This window comes from Hylobates moloch, unplaced genomic scaffold (assembly GCF_009828535.3).
Source record: "Hylobates moloch isolate HMO894 unplaced genomic scaffold, HMol_V3 SCAFFOLD_9, whole genome shotgun sequence".
NCBI classification, from domain to species: domain Eukaryota; kingdom Metazoa; phylum Chordata; class Mammalia; order Primates; family Hylobatidae; genus Hylobates; species Hylobates moloch.
This window is the reverse complement of record NW_026652284.1, coordinates 18,462,344-18,482,253: the sequence shown is the minus strand read 5'-3', so window position 1 is coordinate 18,482,253 and position 19,910 is coordinate 18,462,344. Positions and strand designations below refer to the sequence as shown.

Sequence of the window (19,910 nt, the reverse complement as noted above, 5' to 3'; positions counted from 1 at the left end):
AACACTATGTTGACGAAGTGCACCGTGCAGGAAAAGAGCCACATATTGCAGGTGGGAGTTTAAACTGGTGAAATCTTGTTAGAACGTAATTTGACAATACACTTATCGACATCCTCTGATGTGGCAAGGACCTTCTAGGAATGTGTCCCACAGATACATGAGTGAAATGGGGTACATAAAAGGTACTGCACATTGCTTGTAATAGCAAAGGGTTAGAAACCACCTAAAAGTCCATCAGTAAGTGACTGGTCAAAAATATAATGCATCTACAGAACAGAACACTACACAGCCTTTAAAAAGGATACAGGAAGTTCCTTATGTACTACCATGAATTAAATCCCAAGACACGTTAAATTTAAAAAGCACAGTGCAGGATGTATGTGTGGGATGTGTAGTATGTGTAGGATGCTACAACTAGTGGTGGCGAGAGTGTAAAAATGGCAAAAGTGGAATATGTGCACATATACATATATTTGCTCGATATGTAAACCATAGGAGATTTTATGATATACTAATACCACTGATTGCATCCAGGGAAAACAGTGCGGCTGAAGTACAAGGGTAGGAGAGTGACTTTGACTATATATCCCACTACATATTTTGAATTCTAATCCATGGAGAAATATGAGCTATTCAAGAATTTAAATTGCCAGGCACCATGGCTCACACCTGTAATCCCAACACGTTGGAAGGCCAAGGCAGGAGGATCACTTGAGCCCAGGAGCTGGAGGGCAGCCTGGGCAACATAGTGAAACTTCATCTCTACAAAAAATTAAAAAATTAATGAAGCATGGTGGTGCACACCTGTAGTCCTAGCTACTCATGAGGCTGAGGTGGGAGGATCACTGGAGTCCACGTAGACAAGCCTGCTGTGAGCCGTGATGGTGCCACTGCACTCCAGCCTGAGCAACAGAGCAAGACCTTATCTCAAAAAATAAATAAAACTGTTTAAAAAACAATGGTTTTGGATAATGCGTAAAAACAGGAAAAAAGGTTTATGCAATGATTTTTTTTTTTTTTTTTTTTTTTTGAGATGGGAGTTTCGCTCTCCAGGCTGCAATGCAATGGTGCGATCTCAACTCACCGCAACCTCCACCTCCCGGGTACAAGTGATTCTCCTGCCTCAGCCTCCCCAGTAGCTGGGATTACAGGCGTGTGCCACCACGCCCGGCTAATTTTGTATTTTTAGTAGAGATGGAGTTTCTCCGTGTTGGTCAGGCTGGTCTTGAACTCCCAACCTCAGGTGATCCGCCCGCCTTGGCCTCCCAAAGTGCTGGGATTACAGGCGTGAGCCACCATACTGGCCAATGATGTTAATTTTTAAAAACAGGAAACAAAGCTATATAAATAAAATGTCAACCATGTTTTAATGCATTAAATGAAAGGAAATCTACCAAAACAGTAACAAAATTTACATTCAGGTAGCTGAGCTGACTTTACATGCTTTTTATTCTCTTCTTTACCTTTACTATAGTTTTCAGATTTCAGATAAGAAGCATGGGTTAGGCCGGGCGCAGTGGCTCACCCCTGTAATCCCAGCAGTTTGGGAGGCCGAGGTGGGCAGATCACCTGAGGTCAGGAGCTTGAGACCAGCCTAACCAACATGGAGAGGAGAAACCCCGTCTCTACTAAAAATACAAAATTAGCTGGGCATGATGGCACATGCCTGTAATCCCAGCTACTCGGGAGGCTGAGGCAGGAGAATCGCTTGAACCCGGGAGGCGGAGGTTAGGTGAGCCGAGATCGCGCCACTGCACTCCAGCCTCGGCAACAAGAGCGAAACTCCATCTCCAATTAAAAAAAAAAAAAAAAAAGGGGGTGGGTTGATTTTAAAACATAAAAATAATTTTAAAATTCCATGTATCTTATACACACACAATCCTATCAACTATCAGAAAAAGCAAAATAGTAATAAGCAATTTTATCTATCACTCTCACCTAAACTAAGAAATAAAAAATATTTTTAAAATCAGGCCCACAGATTCTTAATGCCAACTTTCCACAAAAACATCACTGGTTTTTAGCGCCAGATATACAGCTCTCGACCTGTTTCCTGTAGGGCTGGGAATACGGAAGAAAACCAAGGCCTCACTCACATCCGTCTGGAGATGTGCAGGTGCCTCTGAGTTGTCATTGATCCTGCGAACACTGTCGTAGTGCTCTCCATACCGATATGCGATGTGTAACTCCCTCACGCTGCTTTTATCTGTACCACGAATCTGTAGACAAAAGAAGGGGCCGTGCCAGTGAGGACCTGAACACTGTCAGCTTCTGGAGAGAAACACCCACCTGGACTGCTGAGGAAGCCCAGTCAGCAGGTCTATGCAGACACTAATTGGGAACACACCTGGGATATGTCACAAGCAATTTCCAAACTACCTCCTTCCTACGCGTGTATGCTCCTGTATGCTTATTTAATATGTAACTCCATGGAAATAAATCCACGTAAGAAATTCAAAAACCAGGGGCAGACTTGTGATGTAGTTAAATAAGCTTAAGCTTCAGAGGCTGTATTACCTGTGAGCCCCTCTAATGCACAAGCCCCTTCCAAGGGAAAGGCCCAGGGGCAGATCCAGATTTGTTGAGCTTGAAGCCCTAACTATTTGAACGCTCTCTTTGAGGAAAAAAAAATGCAAAATTATAAATATAAAACTGGTAGAACCTCTCCTAAGACTTAGAAAGGGTGTCCTACAAATGAGTGGCCTGATGTTTCATTAGCTTCAAGGTAAATCCACCCCTTTCGTTAAAACGAAAATAGCATTTTCTGTTAACCACCTAAATGAGAAACATTATCAACAACAAACCCAAATCTCCTACCTACGTCAACTTCAAAACAAAATTACATAAAGTAGTACGGCCTGCACCGCTCAACCCTGTAGGCACCAACCACAAGGTATTCTATGTGAACTACACCCCTGACACACAGCACAAGAATGGGGCTCCCTAGAGTTGTGCAGTACAGAAGCCCTAAGGTCTGGGCATACCCCAAATAAAACTTGCCACCTCCACAGAAACTCTCATTCTAACTTTGTCCCTTAGAAAGCCCAGTAATGGTTCCTTTGTTTAAATTCCAAAACATCAGCACATTCTTTTTACTGAAAATCACACGTAATAAGATACTACCCTTACTTTAAACAGTATCCACGGTCTAAAAACAAAGCAAAAACCATGGAACAAACAGGAACCAGACAAGTCTAGATGTCAGCGTGGAAGCTTTTCCAGTAGAATACACAGATCTCAAGTGCAGAGAGTCTGGTTTAGACACATACAAAATAGAGAGCACCATTTGTCTCCCAGGAAGAGCAATGGGAAAGTAAACAGTTTATCAGAATCTTTGACATAATCCCTAAAGCACTTACGTACCTAATAATAATAATATATATACATTATGAATAGAAAACCTAACTGGAAGAATATTCACCAAATTGTTAACCGTGACTTTCACGGGCAGATTACAGAGGACTTTCACATTCTATGTTACATACATCTAGATTGTTCACAGGAGCACATATTCCAATTATAACCAGAAAAAAAATGTAGGTTTCAGTATCTCCATGGTGTGAGTATAAGCCTACTCTTTATTAATGAAAGAGCTCATAACCATGACAGTAGCAACCAATGCAGTTTCAGTTCTTAAATTTTATAAGATGCTTCACTGGGGTAGGAAGACATGGAGGATCCAATGGAAATATTAGTAAATTTATTTTAAAAAGATGTACTTTCAATGCTCAGGAATTTATGAAAGAGAACACTACAGAAATAAATTCGAAAAAAAATTTACCTATGCAGAAATGTCTTCCACAACTACCTAGGTAACTAAGAAACTTTGGGAAAAAAGTCATCAATGGAGGAAAAGGAAAGCTGATTACTGAGTTGGTACTGAGTATTCTCCTTCAAGGTGAGGTTCATTATGCTGCATATTCAAATGATTTTGTTAACTTCTGCAAAACAGTGTAAGTTTAACGACAAAAAAACAGAACAAAGGGGTAACCAGTATTCTTGCTCAAACATCAGCCTTGGAAAACAGAGCCCCATGGAAAATATGATAGCTCTATCTGGTACCCTGCTGTTGGGACATCCGCAACACTGCCCCAAAGAACACAAGCAGATACTGTTTCACTCCTGCTCCTTCTATCCCCATAAGGTAAAATTTCTCACCATCCCTGGACTATCTTATTTTGTTGTAGCATAATTTTGTTAAAAGGACACTGTGCCAGCGACAAAAGGCTGCATTCTTTAATATGACATTCTGGAAAGGCAAAACTATAAGGACAAATCAGAGAATGGGCTATAAGAGGCTGGGTATTGGGGGAGGGGGCCAGTGATTACAAAGTACAAAGAGCCTGGAAGTAACTTTTTCCAGAGTAGACTAGTCTATGTGTTGATAGTAGTGGTGGTTACATGACTGTGTTTGTCAAAACACACAGAACTGTACACTTGGAAAAGGATGAAGTTTGCTACATGTAAATTATATCCCTATAAACCTATTTGTAATCAGCAAAGGCTATGACTGAGCAATTTACAAAGGAATATATGCAGGTGTCATATGAAAAAAAGGGCACTGTTACCTTTATGCTAATAACACAGAAGTGTCCGTATATATGTGGATATGGATACATGTGTGTATGTGTTTTAAAAGTGTGTAAAAACACTGTGATATGTTCCTTTCCAGTTATGTATCAATGTTTTTATAGCCAAGTGTGTGTGAATGACAGGAATACTCACTAAAACATTAACCACAATAACCTCTCTCTGGGTGATTCAATAAAATTTTAAATATAATTTTTAATAAAATTTTTTTCCTTTTAGGAGCTTTTTCAATTTTCTAACTTTTCTACACGTGCTGTATTTTAACTTTTTAATTAGAAAAAGTGAGAAATGGGGGAGTGGTGGAGCAGGGCAGGGTGGGTGGGGAATTAACAGAAACCACATGCTCAGTCTTTAGGAGCTGAGGTACAAGGCAACAGGCAGCACTCTGACTTTAGGGGGTGACAGCCTGTGTGTTTCCACACTAGGTTCTCTGTCCCCAACCTGCCCAATTTGCTGACTGTTGAATATTTACAGCATTTTAAAAGATTTCTAAATTATACTCTGGACTCCATTTGTACATAGCACAGGGATTACTTCTGGGCCACCACAAGATTTTTGTCTCTGGTTAGGCTCGCAGTCCAAGTTACTCTGCATAATTCAATGTTCACAGGTCAAGCCCCATCATCTTCGGATATTCCCAAAGCTGATTTAGAAATAAGAGCTTAAGATAAATGTTTAAATAGGTGACCTACCTGCCACAAAGGGGCATTAAGTTGATGAATCACTACATTCAACTGATGATTTCTTGCAAAGGCTACAATTGCATCATTGCCAGCAAAAGTACCAGGCTTTGCCAAACTGGCCACTGCATGGAAATAGGAAAGAAAAATGACGTCTTTATAGTGGAAAAATCCAAATGCAAACATGCTTTGGTATTTACTGAGTTCCAAATAATGAGAAACAACGATATATATCTGAAAAGTCCATTAACTTTGTAGAGTCTAGGAATTTAGCTAGTTGAACAATACAAGACTGCTACTCAGAAGAACACTAGTCATTCATAAAGCAAAGATCCATTTATTTCTTCTGCAATAAATGTTTACTGATTACTTCCAATATGCTAACTCAATAAAAGGCACTGGAAACATAACAATAAACACAGTCATCTTAGCAGCTTGCATTAGTGAATGGTTATTATGTGTCAAGCACTGATCTAATCACATCTCATAGACAAGTACTATTATACAAACCATTTTATACATGAGGAAACTCAGATGCAGAATAGCTGAAAACTGTGCCAAGGTCAAAGAGCTGGTACACAGTGGAGCTGAGGTTTCACCTAGGCAGCCCAATGCCAAGGTCCTGGCTCTCAGCCACTCCATCAATTTGCCCTCGCGGAGTTCACAACCAGTGAGGGGCAAACAAGATAGGCACTAATGATGCACAAGTGCTTCAGGAAGGGCATGTGCAGTAAGAATTTGGCCTTGCCCAAAGAAAGGTCTGGCCTTTATCCTGGGCTCCTGGGAGGTCACTTCTAAACCTCTGCAATTCCCAAAGGTTGGGTATCTGTTATTCATGATGGGCCTCTCCACCACATCTGGCCTTTGTGGTGGTGATAGGGTGAGAGGGGTGACTGAGTTCAACCACTTAGACATGCAATAAATCAATAAGCAAAACAAAACAAAACAAAAACCTCTGGACACCAAAGTTAGGGTAAGCTTCCCCAGGTGACAATATTCTATGTGTACTGTCACACACAGATGCCATGAGGAGAATATGCCCTGAGGACAACAGAAGCTTCATGTCTGGAACCTTTCCAGACTGCCCTATGCATCTCTTCCTTTGGCTAGTAGTATTGATCTGTATCCTTTCCCTGTAACAAACCGTAACTGTTAGCATGATAGCTTTCAGTGAGTTCTGTGAGTCCTACTACCATATTATGGAACCTAAGGGAGGTTCTGGGAGACCCTAACTTGTAGATGGTACCAAAAGTTGAGGGAAGTCATGCAAGGACTGTGTTCTCAAACCCTGCAGTTTGGCTAACTCCAAGTGGTAAACATAAGCCAACGTGGAATTGAGGAGCAGGAGGTAAGGTGTATCAGAGGAGCTTCTCAACTGAGACAACTAAGCTAATACCCAAAGGACAAGGAGGAGTTAAGACAGGAGAAATGGATGGTGTTCTAAGAATAGGAGAGACAGACGAGAGAGAGAGAGAGAGAACTCTAGTATGGCAGGAACTGAGAATGCTGAGATGGAGAGGTGGAAAATGTTGGGGGGAATGGCAAGAGATGAGGACAGAGAAATAAGAAAATCCCAGATCATGAAGAACTGGGCTCTATACTGAGGTCAACAGATGAGTCACCAACAGCTTTTAGACAGAGGAAAAACACATTTAGATCCCACTCTGGCTGTTATATAGAAAACAGACTGAGGGAATCAAGAGACAATGATACCAAACAGTATGGAAGAAATCTAAGCAAATGGCCACAGAGGTCTGATTTTACGGGGTAATAGCAGTGAAAGAAAAACTGCTGAGGTAGAGTGGTAACATGTAATGAACGGGTATGAGAAGGGAGGAAGATAAGCATTAAGAACATTCAGGTTCTGATCTGGATACTTGTACAGTTGGGGGAAAGATGTTGCTGATTCTCTGAAGCCAGTCTAAAAGAAAAGAATAATCCTAAAGATACAGCCAGATGCAAGGGTGACCAGGTCCTTAATAGTATAGTGAACCATTCATTTATTCACTCAACAAATACTTTATGAATGTCTACCAGATGCCGGGCACTGCCATACCGCAAAACCAAGACACACAGTCCCTGCCCTTGAGAAGCTCACAGTACAACAAGGTGGGCAGCACACTGACATTAAAAACAGGTAACTATGACTCAAGACTCATCAATGTAACAAGCCAAGCCTTCAACTGACACACAAAGAGAATGTGCAGACTTCCAGGTTTCTTTTCATTTCTGCTCTGACCGTCAAAGTGACTTCTTACTTCTGTGATGCTCAAATTCTTAAGCAGCTCCAAGCAACAGGCATGCATAGTGACATTTCAAGAAAACACCTTTCCACTGTTCATCTAAAGTGACTATCACATTGGCAACCGAAGACTTGAGTTCCCTATCCTGTAACACCCCCAAATCCACCATGTGATCTTCACTGACAATGTTCAAAGTGGAGTTTCACATCACAAACTAAAAACCCGTTTCATCCAAAATGATGTTTTCATTGGATGACACAATTCATTTCGTACAGCATTAAACTACAAAATTTGTCCCATATACATACATTTAATTTGTCAACTGATGACTATCCAGTAAACTATGCCTATCTGCTAGCCAAAAAGTAATCCCAGGAAGAGGGACCATCTGAACTCAGTGATTGGTACAAATCACCCATTGGAAGTTTTGTTGCTCTGTGTCTGGTGCCTACTGAGTAAGTTCTTTCCTAGTAAGGAATGGGAAACACTTTGGGATCACTGATACCTTTTCTCTCAAATGTCCCCCTCCTGCTGCCCTCTCTCTTGCTAACGGTACAGCCAACTACCCATTCCCTAAGGAGAAACTTCAGACTCACTCTTGTCTCCTCCCTCTGCCCTCCTCACCTCCAATGTGTCCTGTCAATTACACTGTCAAAGTGTGGCTTGGTTTGGGCCTTACTCATTATCCTCAGTAGCTACCTTGATGGAGACCTCCTCTACTCTCATCTGGCCAGTGTGGAGACCTTCTAACTAGTCTCCTTTATCAGTCTCTCTCCCCATCCATTCTCGGCATGGCCTCCAGAGTTAGCTCTCTAAAACAAAGGATCAATTCTCTTTCCTGATAACAGACAGAAAAGACTATAAGCCCTGTGATGAAAATGCCATTTGTAAGACATATAAGCAGTGAGCACAGTAGATCCTCAGTAAATATTTGTTGAAATTAAAGTTTACAAGTTCATATGCATTTTCTATAAGATCTATGCCTATTAAATAGGAACCAATTAAAATCACTAACTGACTTGCCTCAAAGAAAACAGATTGTGTTTGGGGTTTGGGTGAGAAATTAACATGATTTTATTGGTTTTTCTAATTTTAAAAGTAATACATGATCATCTAAAAGTCAGAAAAAGTCTACAGAAGATAATTTAAAATACCATAGTCCCACCATCCCCAGATGGCTAACGCTTACTAAGGGCTTATTTTAATTTTGTTATCTAATTTAATCTTCACCAAAAACCCTATGAGATAGATGCTATTATTATCTCCCTTCTATAGAAGTTTAAAGAGAATGAGTAATTTCCAAAAAATAAGTGAAGCTAAGAATTAACAAACAAAATGTTAGTATCTTTCCAGACTTTTCCTACTGTGTCTGTATACCTTTTAAAAATAGGATCAACCTATACAAGCTATGTTATAGCCTGCTTTTCCCACCCCACAGAGTAAGAAGTCATTAATCGCTTTTCAGGTCAATTAACATCATCATGTTTATTAAGGGCATATACAGCTAAACCTACTGATCCCCAACTACCTAGCATGCTGCCGATAACCAAGTATGCAAACAAATATTTGTTGAATAAATGAATGTCGTGATTTATATAACCAAACCCTTGGCTGGGAGGGGGGAGGATGCCAGTGGACTTAATTACCCAATGCATTACTCCTGAAGGACCCAATGTCCCACAGTGAACCTACCATGCTTCTCAAAAGGAATGTCGTCTTCTACAAAGGGTTCAAAATCTTCCCGCTGCTTTATCATGTAGTCCACTGTCTCCTGTCTGTGCTTGAGATGATTTCGTGAGTGTCCCTCCAATTGATCACCAAGAGCTCTGAACAAACAATTACTGTAAAAACAACAACATGAGTCAAGACCTTTCAAAAATGAACTTAGTTCGTCTAAAACAATGATGCTTCATGCCAGATCATCCATGGAAATATTTTGCGCACACAGAGGTAAAGACTCAACTCTAATAGTCCAGGATTCTTCCAAGACCACGGGGGACAGCACGAGGGCATATTCAACCATATTACCTTCTTGAGAGGCAGCAAACAAGGATTCTATTCCCCATGTACCAGCTGGCTGACTCAGGAGTCACTAAACTTCCCTGGGCCTCATCTGCTTCAACAAGTGGAGCTGGTGATACACTAACCACCTGACTACAAGGTCCAGACCTTACAGGCCATTCCATGCCTAAGGGCTATGATTTGCAGATCCTCTTCCAAAATCATGTCCTATCTATAGCCTGTTTTCTAAAACAAGTTCCACTACAGCTGCCCAGCTAAGTAATCATCCATTTAACAAATAGTACCCAAAAAATAGCAATTTGTCAAGCTGCCGATACTAACAACTGAACAATACTCTGTTTGAGTCCCAAGAACACAGTGGAGAAACTCATGAGAAGGAAAGCACTTGGACAACAAACAGCTGCACTGTGGAAAGACACTTCCTCCTTGCCTCCTCACTTAGCACCCAGGCAGCAACAATGCCATTGTTATTCCTGCCAAATGAAAACTTTAAACACCATATTTTGTTTCTCTAAAATTAAAATACTGGTAATAAACTGTAAGAGTTATCTTTACTTTCAAACCCCTCAAAGGCTTCTAAATTCCAAACTATCACAAACACAGAGGCTTAGACACACAGAGACTCAAACAAGACAAACACAATCTGGTATCCTTAAAACTACGGAAATAAACAATTCTGAAGCCAAACAGTTGCCCAGTTTTACACCCAACTGTTTACTCTTCCAAATGAAAAACTATGATACTGTAATTCCAAAGTATAAACTCATCACTTTCAGAAAGATTTAATGTCTAAATGTGTAGGAAAAAAGAGGGTTTTGTTTTTCAACTCCGAAAAGTGAATTTTCAACAGAAAGCTATAGAAAGGCTGGAATCTCTTCTAATGTATAAGAATATACACTTTTTTTTTTTTTTTTTTGCAGGGGAGGGGAGAATTAAGACAGATTCTATAAATTAAAAACCAAGAAGCTTTCCAACAATCTAAGACAAGATTCTAGAAGGAATGGAATATAGCGTTCTATAGGCTAGACTGAGGTGTTTTGCTAAAATCTGACAATGGCAGTCTTTTTTCAACCATGGAGAAAAGTAAGTTAATCGATAAAACAATTTAAATGTCAAGCTTTTCCCTCAAACTTTTCTTAATCAGCATCTGCCACCATTAGCCTATTCTCGAATTTAGTTTAAGAGATGTGATTTATCACAAATTTATGTAGTTATTTTACATTTAATGTACCAAAATTCAGGGTATTCTACAGTTACATGTTTGCTAAGAACTTTTAATAACATGAGCAAATGTTCTCCAAAAAAGTAGGTGTAAAACTGTATATGCCACATGAACTCAACCAAGTTCATCTGTACGCTATACACATACACAGACATAGAAACACACACAAACGTATGCCAAGAAAACACACAGAAACCACCACTTAAATAGTTCGTACAACGTGCCAGGGACTGTTCTAAACACTTTATATGTATTAAACACGTTGTGTCTCACAACTCTGAGATAGGTCCTATTACCATCCCTCAGGGGAAACCCGCCCAAGGTCACAAAACTAGTAAGTGGTCAGCCCAGGATCCAAGTCCAAATAACGTGGCTCTCACTCGAATGTCAACACCAAAATGATAGCCATAGTTACCCCTAGGTAGTAGAATGAAAAGTAATATTTAAGGGTAATTGTTACATTTTTTAATATGCTTTTCTATACTTACCAAACTTTGAGCTCACCAAAAACAAGTCAAAATAGACAAATCACTTCCTTTTCTGACAGGATTACAAGGTAATGAACACACACTCCAGTGACCTGGGTTTCCTTAGGTGAGCCCAATAAGAGCACTCAAGAAACTCATGAGAACAAAGCACCGCTGCCCAAAGGGCCTCTAGGAGATCGGGGCCACTTCCTGAGCTCACACTCTCACCATTACCTATACCAGGGCTTCTCAATCTCCACACTATTGACGTTCCAGGATCATTTTTTTGTTGCGGGAGGCTATCCTGGGCACTGTAGGAAGTTTAGGAGAATACTTGGCCTCTGCCATTAGCTGCCAGTAGCACATCACTACCTCCCTCCCCATCAGTTGTGACAAACAAAGATGTCTCTAGACATTGCCAAAAGTCCCCTGGAGGGCAAAATCATCCCTGCTTGAGAAGCACTGTGTTATAGGGATATATGGCAGGTTTCGCATTTGAGTTCACAAAAACAACCAATTACATCAAGAGCACACAAATGTTTTGAGTGTGCAATAATTTACTATTAGACAATATTGCAACACACGCACCAAAAAACCTAACGTGCTCTCTAGGTTGCAGTAATAACAGTAAATGCGCAGAAAAAGGAGAAGGTTTTATTATTTGAGGTCAGACCACAGATAGGGTACTGGGTACCATTCTAGCTACTGTATTTTAAGAGAGACGTATGCAGATAAATGATGTGGCTTTAATACAATATGAAGAACTACTAGTGATGTCTGGCCTAAAGAAGGCTCAGGGGGACATGATCAATACCTCCAACTGTCATGTGAAATTAAAATTATACCTGTATAATAAAATGAAAACCTGGAAGCCACATAGATTTTGGCAAATAAAAGGCAATTTCACCTTAGCTCTATGGAGGTAGACGATATAGACTCAGGATTCTGCCAATTTCTATAACTAGCAATTCACAGCAATTGTCTAGATGTGTGTTGTTTAATAGTGGTTGCTAACCGCATGTGACTACTGAGCACCTGATGCGGCTAATCCACAGTGAGGTGTGCTATCAGTGTAAAATACTAGATTCTGAAGAGGTCATAGGAAAATATGAGAGATCATCAGCCGGGTGCAGTGGCTCACGCCTGTAATCCCAGCACTTTGGGAGGCCAGGGCGGGCGGATCACCTGAGGTCAGCAGTTTGAGACCAGCCTGACCAACATGGAGAAACCCTGTCTCTACTAAAAATACAAAATTAGCCAGGTATGGTGGTGCATGCCTGTAATCCTGTAATCCCAGCTACGCAGGAGGCTAAGGCAGGAGAATCGCTTGAACCTGGGAGGCGGAGGCTGTGGTGAGCCAAGATCGTGCCACTGCACTCCAGCCTGGGCAACAACAGCGAACTCTGTCTCCAAAAAAAAAAAAGAAAATATTAGATCATCAATAATTTTTATATTGAATTGTATGTCAAAATAGTAATATTTTAGATATAATAGCTTAAATAAAATATACTAAAATTAGTTTCACCTGTTTCTTTTTAATGTGGTTACCAGAAAAATTTTAAATCACATATGTGGTTCACATTCTATTTCCCCTGGACAGCACTGATCTAGATCACTGATTCTCAAAGTGTGTTCCCGGACTAGGAGCATCAGCATCCCCTGGGCACTTGCTAGAAATGAAAATGCTGGGGCCCACCCAGGCCTACTCAATCAGGCATTCTGGGGTTGGGGCCCAGCAATGTAGCCCTTCCAGGTGTTTTCACTAGCAGTCCAGGTGGTTATGTTGCATGCTGAAGTTTGAGAAACACTAGTTGAGAATCTAGACTCTAAATCAGTCACTCTCAATTATGGATGCATATAAGAATCATCTGTAAAATTTTTTTTTAAAAAAACATCAATAACCAGGCCCCACTCTAGGATTCTGACGTAGTTGATCCAGGGGAGAGCCCAGGCCCTGAATTGTTTCAAAAGTTCCTCCCCAGATATTCTAGTATGGCACCCAATTGAAAACCACGGAGTGAGGCACAAAAGATGGCACTGCTGTTCAGGTGACACAGGCAATAGACAAGATGATGTGTGAATGCCCTTCTACTACTATGATCCTGCAATATTAAAAACAAAACTAAAACTAAAAAATAAACTACTTGTTAGCAATAAGATAAAATAGCTAAAATTAGTGATTCTTCAATGTTTCAATTTTAGAACACTGCTAATGAGTAATGTAACTCAGAACTACATTTAGTAAGACACAACTAGACATAGTTCAGAGGGATGTTAATATTGTACTGCCTAATAAATAGAGTTATACATTCTTTTCACTATAGCCAATCATGTTTTTAAGGAAAACATCAAGGTTAAACTATTTCTTTCTTGCTTTGAAAAATGAATCCAATTTATGTGCGTCCACCTTCCAGAGAACACACGAAATACGAAGCTGGTCCAGGAAGCATTATAAAACCCTCTAAGTAGCTCCCTGATTAATCTATACTAAGCTGACTCAACCCATGTAAAGGGTGTATTACAGGATATTGGCTAATTCATCCCTAAACTCCCTCAGGTTCCAGAATGCTACAGGTACCATATTGCCAACAATGAACATGCTCATAGATACTACATCAGGCTACTCCAGATTGTAATCAAATCTGAATGAAAACAGGGAACGCTAGAGATGTCAACTATTTTTTAATAGTCCTTAACTTCACTGTATTTCACCCTGAGTCCTTAATAAACATTAATAAAAGAATCTGTTGGCCAGGCGCGGTGGCTCACACCTCTAATTCCAGCACTTTGGGAGGCCAAGGCGGGTGGATCATGAGGTCAGGAGTTCGAGACCAGCCTGGCCAACATGGTGAAACACCATCTCTACTAAAAATACAAACAAATTAGCTGGCTGTGGTAGCAGGTGCCTGTAATCCCAGCTACTCAAGAGGCTGAGGCAGGAGAATTGTTTGAACCCAGGAGACAGAGATTGCAGTGAGCCGAGACTGTGCCACTGCACTCCAGTCTGGGTGGCCGAGTAAGACTCTGTCTTGGGGGGGAGGGGGGAAGAATCTGTTGACACCTGCCAATCCATCACATACACAGGAAACACCATCCCCTGCAGTGATAAAAGTCTGTCATCACCACATTCGAAAGGACGAGGATACTGACGAGGGCTGAACCACAGTCCAGCTAATGGAACTCATGTGAAGAACTTGTGAACAGAAGGTGGTTAGCTCCATGAAGCCCATACAAGAGGAAATATGACCATTTTATCTAACACTGTCCGAAGAACAGGAACCTTGGAAGAGAGACATGAGCACTCCAGTCAAGCTGGTTTCTGGAGCCTAGCTTCACTGCCCGTTACTTCTACCCTTGTGCCCTACACTACCCGTCACCCTGAACAACCTGTAGATCTCCCAAAAACATTGTGTCCTTGTGCCTCTGTATATACTCCTCCTCAGATGGGAACATTCTCTTGGTGTACTCCTACTGGTCCTTCATGACCCAATCAGAGCATGACACCCTCTGAAAGGCATCTAGCAGTGTATCCAATGAGTATTTACCGAATGAACGAGAAGGACTTCCTGGCCAATTCAGAGTAGTAGCCTTTTCCTTCTCAATAGTACCATTATAATCAGTCACTGTTACTAAAAATATATCAAACTATATTTTAATAATTTGTATCATCTGTTCTCAAAGTGTGACTCAAGGGACTGGAGATGTGGGAAGGTCTCTGATATGCTTTCAGGGTATCCATGAGTTCAAAACTAAGATGTAATGTACCTTTTTTATTCTCATTCTCTCACAAGTGCACAGTGGAGTTTTCCAGAGGCTACCTGATGCATGACGTCATCACTCTGACAGCTAATGGAATGTGTGTGTATTCTTGTGTTTTAAAACTTTGTTTTACTTTCTAATATAGTAAATACTCATAGCTATAACCCATATAAAGTTCTTTGTGTTTCTCAGTAATTTTTAAGAATGCCAAGAGATCTTAAGACCAAAAAAGCTGAGACCCACTGTTACGTGTTTCTACCTTAGGCTATAAAATCCATAAGTATCTTAGTCATCAACATATTCCCAGCATCCTACTTAAGGTGTGCTGAATTAACTTGAAAAGTATGCTGTGTGTGTATGGGGGTGTGGGGATAGGGAGCAGAAGTAGTACCCCCAAAGTTTCCCATAACCTTATGAAAGCCCCCTCAAGAGTTTACAACTCCCTGTGCTGATTCCTCCTCATAAGTACCCTTCTATTGAGTACTTCAGTTTCCTGGGCACCCTGACATTGAGAATACCACACCCAGTATACCAGACACAAGCAATCCAATCATTTGCAAGGAAAAGCCCCCATGTCCCATGCCAATTCCACTGTATTCAGTTGGTATTTTTGTTTCTATAACAGTGTCTTGTGCTTAGGCTTAGGCTAGCTGACCTTCCTCTATTATTTTTATATTTCATTCAGCAAAAATGTACTGACTGCCTTCCATGTACCAAGCACTTTGCCAGATGATGGTGAATAAATGTAATCAAGTTCCAACTGCATCTTAAGCAAAAACAGCAACGCAACAAAGTGTGGTGAACTCTTTGTGAGCAAAAAGAAATCCAATTTGCCTGAAGCAATGAGCATATACAGGAACGGTGGGAAAGGGAAATTAGGACCAGTTCACAGTCTTAATCAATAAGCTGCAATGTAATGTGAAATTTTTTAAAACACCTTCTTCTGCAGTTAATATCTAAGGCAATTCCTGGCCGGGGGTGGTAGCTCATGCCTGTAATCTTGGCACTTTGGGAGGCCGAGGCAGGAGGATCGCTTGAAGCCAAGAGTTCGAGACCAGCCTGGGCAACATAGCAAAACCACCGTCTCTACAAAATAACAATAATAATGAAATAAGGCAATTCCTTATGGTCTTTAATCTCATTTTAGTCTTCCCTCTGCAGGATTTGAGCACTCAAATACGGGGAGGAAAAAAACAAAAGCCAGGCTGTTATTAACACTCTCTCTTCCAAAGTGACACAGCTGACAACCAGATCCCCTTTTACCTGCCCCTGCAATGGGATCCTAACCGTTCTCCCCTCTTCCTGACCCTTTTCCTTCTTCCATCCATGTTCCTGGAGCCATATCCCCTTTCTTGAAGCTAATTTTCTTCCTCCTCCCCTCTCTCCCCCTCCGCGTTCCCTAAAGAAAGCTGGACCTGGATTCAGTCTAAGTCCCAAGAAAGCTTGGGTAAGCACCTTTGCTTAGAGAGAAACTGAGGCCCATGGAAGCAGGAATTAGAGAAGCTGCCTTCAGCTCAGTAAACAGGCGACCTAATTTCACAAATGTAAATGGGGGCACCACCCAACAACCAAGGACTCAAAGGAAGCAAAGCGTTCTACCAAGTTGGGCTTACTCAGACTCCTTCGATTGGTCTTATCGTCATGATGACTGTTTTTCCAATGCCTGGCTCCATCTCATTCCTTCAGAACTCAGCTTAAATATCACCTTTCAGACAGCCCTTCCTGGCCACAATCCAGTGGCCCTGCTCCCATACACGGTCTCAGGACCCACTTTCTATTTCGCTCGCGGCGTCTGCCATGATTAGGACCCTTTGGGATCCCCGCGAGCGTCTCGGGGCGAGGGGCTTGTCCTCCTAGCTCGCAGCTGGACGCCCTGCACTGGGAGCGTGGCTGGCTCGCGGGAGGCGCCCGGGACGCCCGAATGAATGGATGGACGCAAGCGGGCAACGGTCGCCAGGCCGAGCCAGGCGCGTCCCCCGGCGCCGCCTCCCTCGCTGCCGGCCCGCCTCACCCGTCCCCCGGCACCTCCCGCAGCTTCAGCCCCAGGGCCTGCAGCTGGTTGGCGAAGCTGACGAACTCCTCCTCGCAGCCGCCGCCGCCGCCGGACTCCGGCCGGTTCCGCCGCTCCTTGGCCAGGGCCCGGCGCGCCGCCCGCTCGTCCCGCTTGCGCTCGGCCTCGGCTTTCCGGCTGCCGCTGCCCGGCCGGCTCTTCGCCGCCTGCTTTCGGGACATGGCCTTAGCCTGCAGTCCCCAGCGGCAGGAGGGAAAGCCGCAGGACCCCCCAGCGTCCGCCTCAAGCGTCGAGAAAGTAAAACAGCGCGAGCCACGGCGCCCGGCGACGACGGCGCAGCAACTGCGCCTGCGCCGGCGCCCGGCACCCCGGTCACATGATGGAATCCCCGCCTCCTTTGAGGGGCTCGGCGAGCAGACGCCGTAGAGAGCTAGAGGGGCACCCATCTTAGTTTGTTCTATTCTGCCCTCTAGTGGTGGATGGTACTCAACGTGAGTGGCAGGAGCGACCGGAGAGGGACCAGAGAGAACAAAGCAGGAACAAATCAAGCAGAGAAACTAAAGATGATAGATGAGTGGAACACAGAACAGCGGCAAAAGTTAGGACCGGAGATGAATAAAAACGATTTAAACTCTTGCTGCGAGCCTACTACAGTTGGATAGGCACTTTCACACGGCTCATTCTTGTTTAATTAGCCCCAGGTTACAGGAAACTCAATCTGAGTGATTAAATAATTTCAAGATCACACAGCTAAGAGGCAGAGCTTTGCCCTGGCTCCACAGCCCGCACACTTGTTTATTTAATCCTGCCCTTCATCTCTCCGCCTTCCTTCGTAACTCAAGGGAGAGGTCGCCCTTCTGTCCGAGACCACTGGAAATCCTAATTCCATCCTAGAGTGACCCACCTAGGTTTACCCGGACTAGAGGTTTTCTTGGGATGCAGGACTTTCCGTTTTAAAACTGAGACAGACCAGGCCGGGCGCTGTGGCTCACGCCTGTAATCCCAGCACTTTGGGAGGCCGAGGTGGGCTGACCACGAGGTTAGGAGATCGAGACCATCCTGGCTAACACGGTGAAACCCCGTCTCTACTAAAAATACAAAAATAGCCGGGCATGGTGGCAGGCGCCTGTAATCCCAGTTACTCAGGAGGCTGAGGCAGGAGAATGGCATGAACCCGGGAGGCGGAGCTTGCAGTGAGCCGAGATTGCACCACTGCACTCCAGCCTAGGGGACAGAGCGAGACTCCGTCTCAAAAAACAAAAAAACAAAAACAAAAACTGAGGCCAGGCGCGGTGGCCCACGCCTGTAATCCCAACACTTTAGGAGGCCGAGGCCAGGAGATGGCCTGAGGTCAGGAGTTCGAGACCAGCCTGGCCAGCTGGCCAAGATGGTGAAACCCCATCTATAGTGCGTGAGGCTGAGGCTTGGAATACAAATGAATCTGTCACCCAGGTAGTGAGCAAAGTACACAATACACAATAGGTACTTTTTCAACCCTTTCCCCCAACTGCCTCCCGACTCTTGTATTCCCCAGAGTCTATTGTTCCCCAGAGTCTATTGTTCCCATCTTTGTGTCCATGTGTATCCAATGTTTAGCTCCCACTTATAAGAACATGCAGTATTTGGTTTTCTGTTTCTGCCTTAGTTCACTTAGGATAATGGTTTCCAGCTGTATCCATGTTGCTGTAAAGGACATGATTTTGTTCTTTTTTATGGCTGCATAGTATTCCATGGTGTATATATACCACATTTTCTTTATCCAATCCACTGTTGATGGGTACCTGGGTTGATTCTACGTCTTTGCTATTGTGAATAGTGCTGCAGTGAACATACAGGTGCATCTGTCTTTTTGATATATATTCCTTTGGGTATAGACCCAGTAATGAGATTGCTGGGTCGAGTGGTAGTTCAATTTTTAGTTCTTTGAGAAATCTCCAAACTGCTCTCCACAGTGGCTGAACTAATTTACATTCCCACCAACAGTGTAAAAATATTCCCCTTTTCCCCACAGCCTCAACAACATCTGCTATTTTTTCTTTTTAACAAAAGCCATTCTAACTGGCATGAGATAGTATTTCATTGTGGTTTTGATTTGCATTTTTCTGATGACAATAAGAATGCAAAAGAGAGTTGTAAAGGTTAAATAAAAATGTAAAGCCCCAGGCATGAAGTAAGTACCTATTTAATGAAGTTGTTTGAATCAGTTCTCTGGAAATCTCATGAGCTAAGGGGCAAAGACTTCCAAACTTTAGAAACCAGGGAAGAAAGATTTCTCACCACCAAATATGTGGAAATACAGACTGCTAACATATCGATAGAAAAGCGAACCCTTGCCCATCTTGTAAAAATCTTTTTGGCTGGGCGTGTGGCTCATGCTTGTAATCCCAGCACTTTGGGAGGTGGAGGCAGGCAGATCACCTGAGGTGAGGAATTCGAGGCCAGCCTGTAATCGCAGCTACTGGGGAGGCTGAGGCAGGAGAATCGCTTGAACCCGGGAGGCGAAGGTTGCAGCGAGCCGAGATTGCGCCATTGCACTCCAGTCTGGGCAACAAGAGTGAAACTCCTTCTCAAAAAAAAAAAAAAAAAAAAAACAACCTTTTCTGGCATAAGCCCTTAGCCTTTAGCCCACACACAGATTTTGAATGGGCGAATTTCTCTTCTCTCAGCGGAGACCTGTGTTAGACAGTGTCTCTAAGTGCAAATCAATGCCGCCTATAAATTATATTTGAAGGCCAAAGGGAAGGAGTATAGTACTTGTAAATAAAATGAATGCTCTGCCCACTTCACTAGAGTTAATTAAAAGAATCATTGGCCCACACAGTGGCTCATGCCTGTGATCCCAGGACTTTGGAAGGCCAAAGTGGGGGTATCGCTTGAGCCCAGGAGTTCAAGATCTGCCTGGGCAACAAAGTGAGA

The 19,910-nt window shown here is 42.7% G+C and overlaps 1 protein-coding gene across 2 annotated transcripts in view; it reads right to left on the bottom strand.

Annotated features, from left to right (window-relative positions):
* The window catches only part of OTUD3 (OTU deubiquitinase 3), a 30,561-nt gene extending 13,227 nt beyond the window's left edge, over positions 1-17,334 (bottom strand). Inside the window, exons 1-4 of one of the 2 annotated variants that reach the window (XM_032759148.2) lie at positions 16,995-17,334; positions 9,206-9,354; positions 5,283-5,395; positions 2,097-2,219 (exon numbers count right to left, since the gene is read on the bottom strand). In XM_032759148.2, coding sequence (XP_032615039.1) covers positions 2,097-2,219; positions 5,283-5,395; positions 9,206-9,354; positions 16,995-17,215 — 606 coding nt within the window. In that variant the 5' untranslated portion in view covers positions 17,216-17,334. The remainder of the gene's footprint in view (positions 1-2,096; positions 2,220-5,282; positions 5,396-9,205; positions 9,355-16,994) is intronic. The other variant, XM_058444227.1, reaches the window with a different exon arrangement.
* Positions 17,335-19,910: the final 2,576 nt, after the last annotated feature.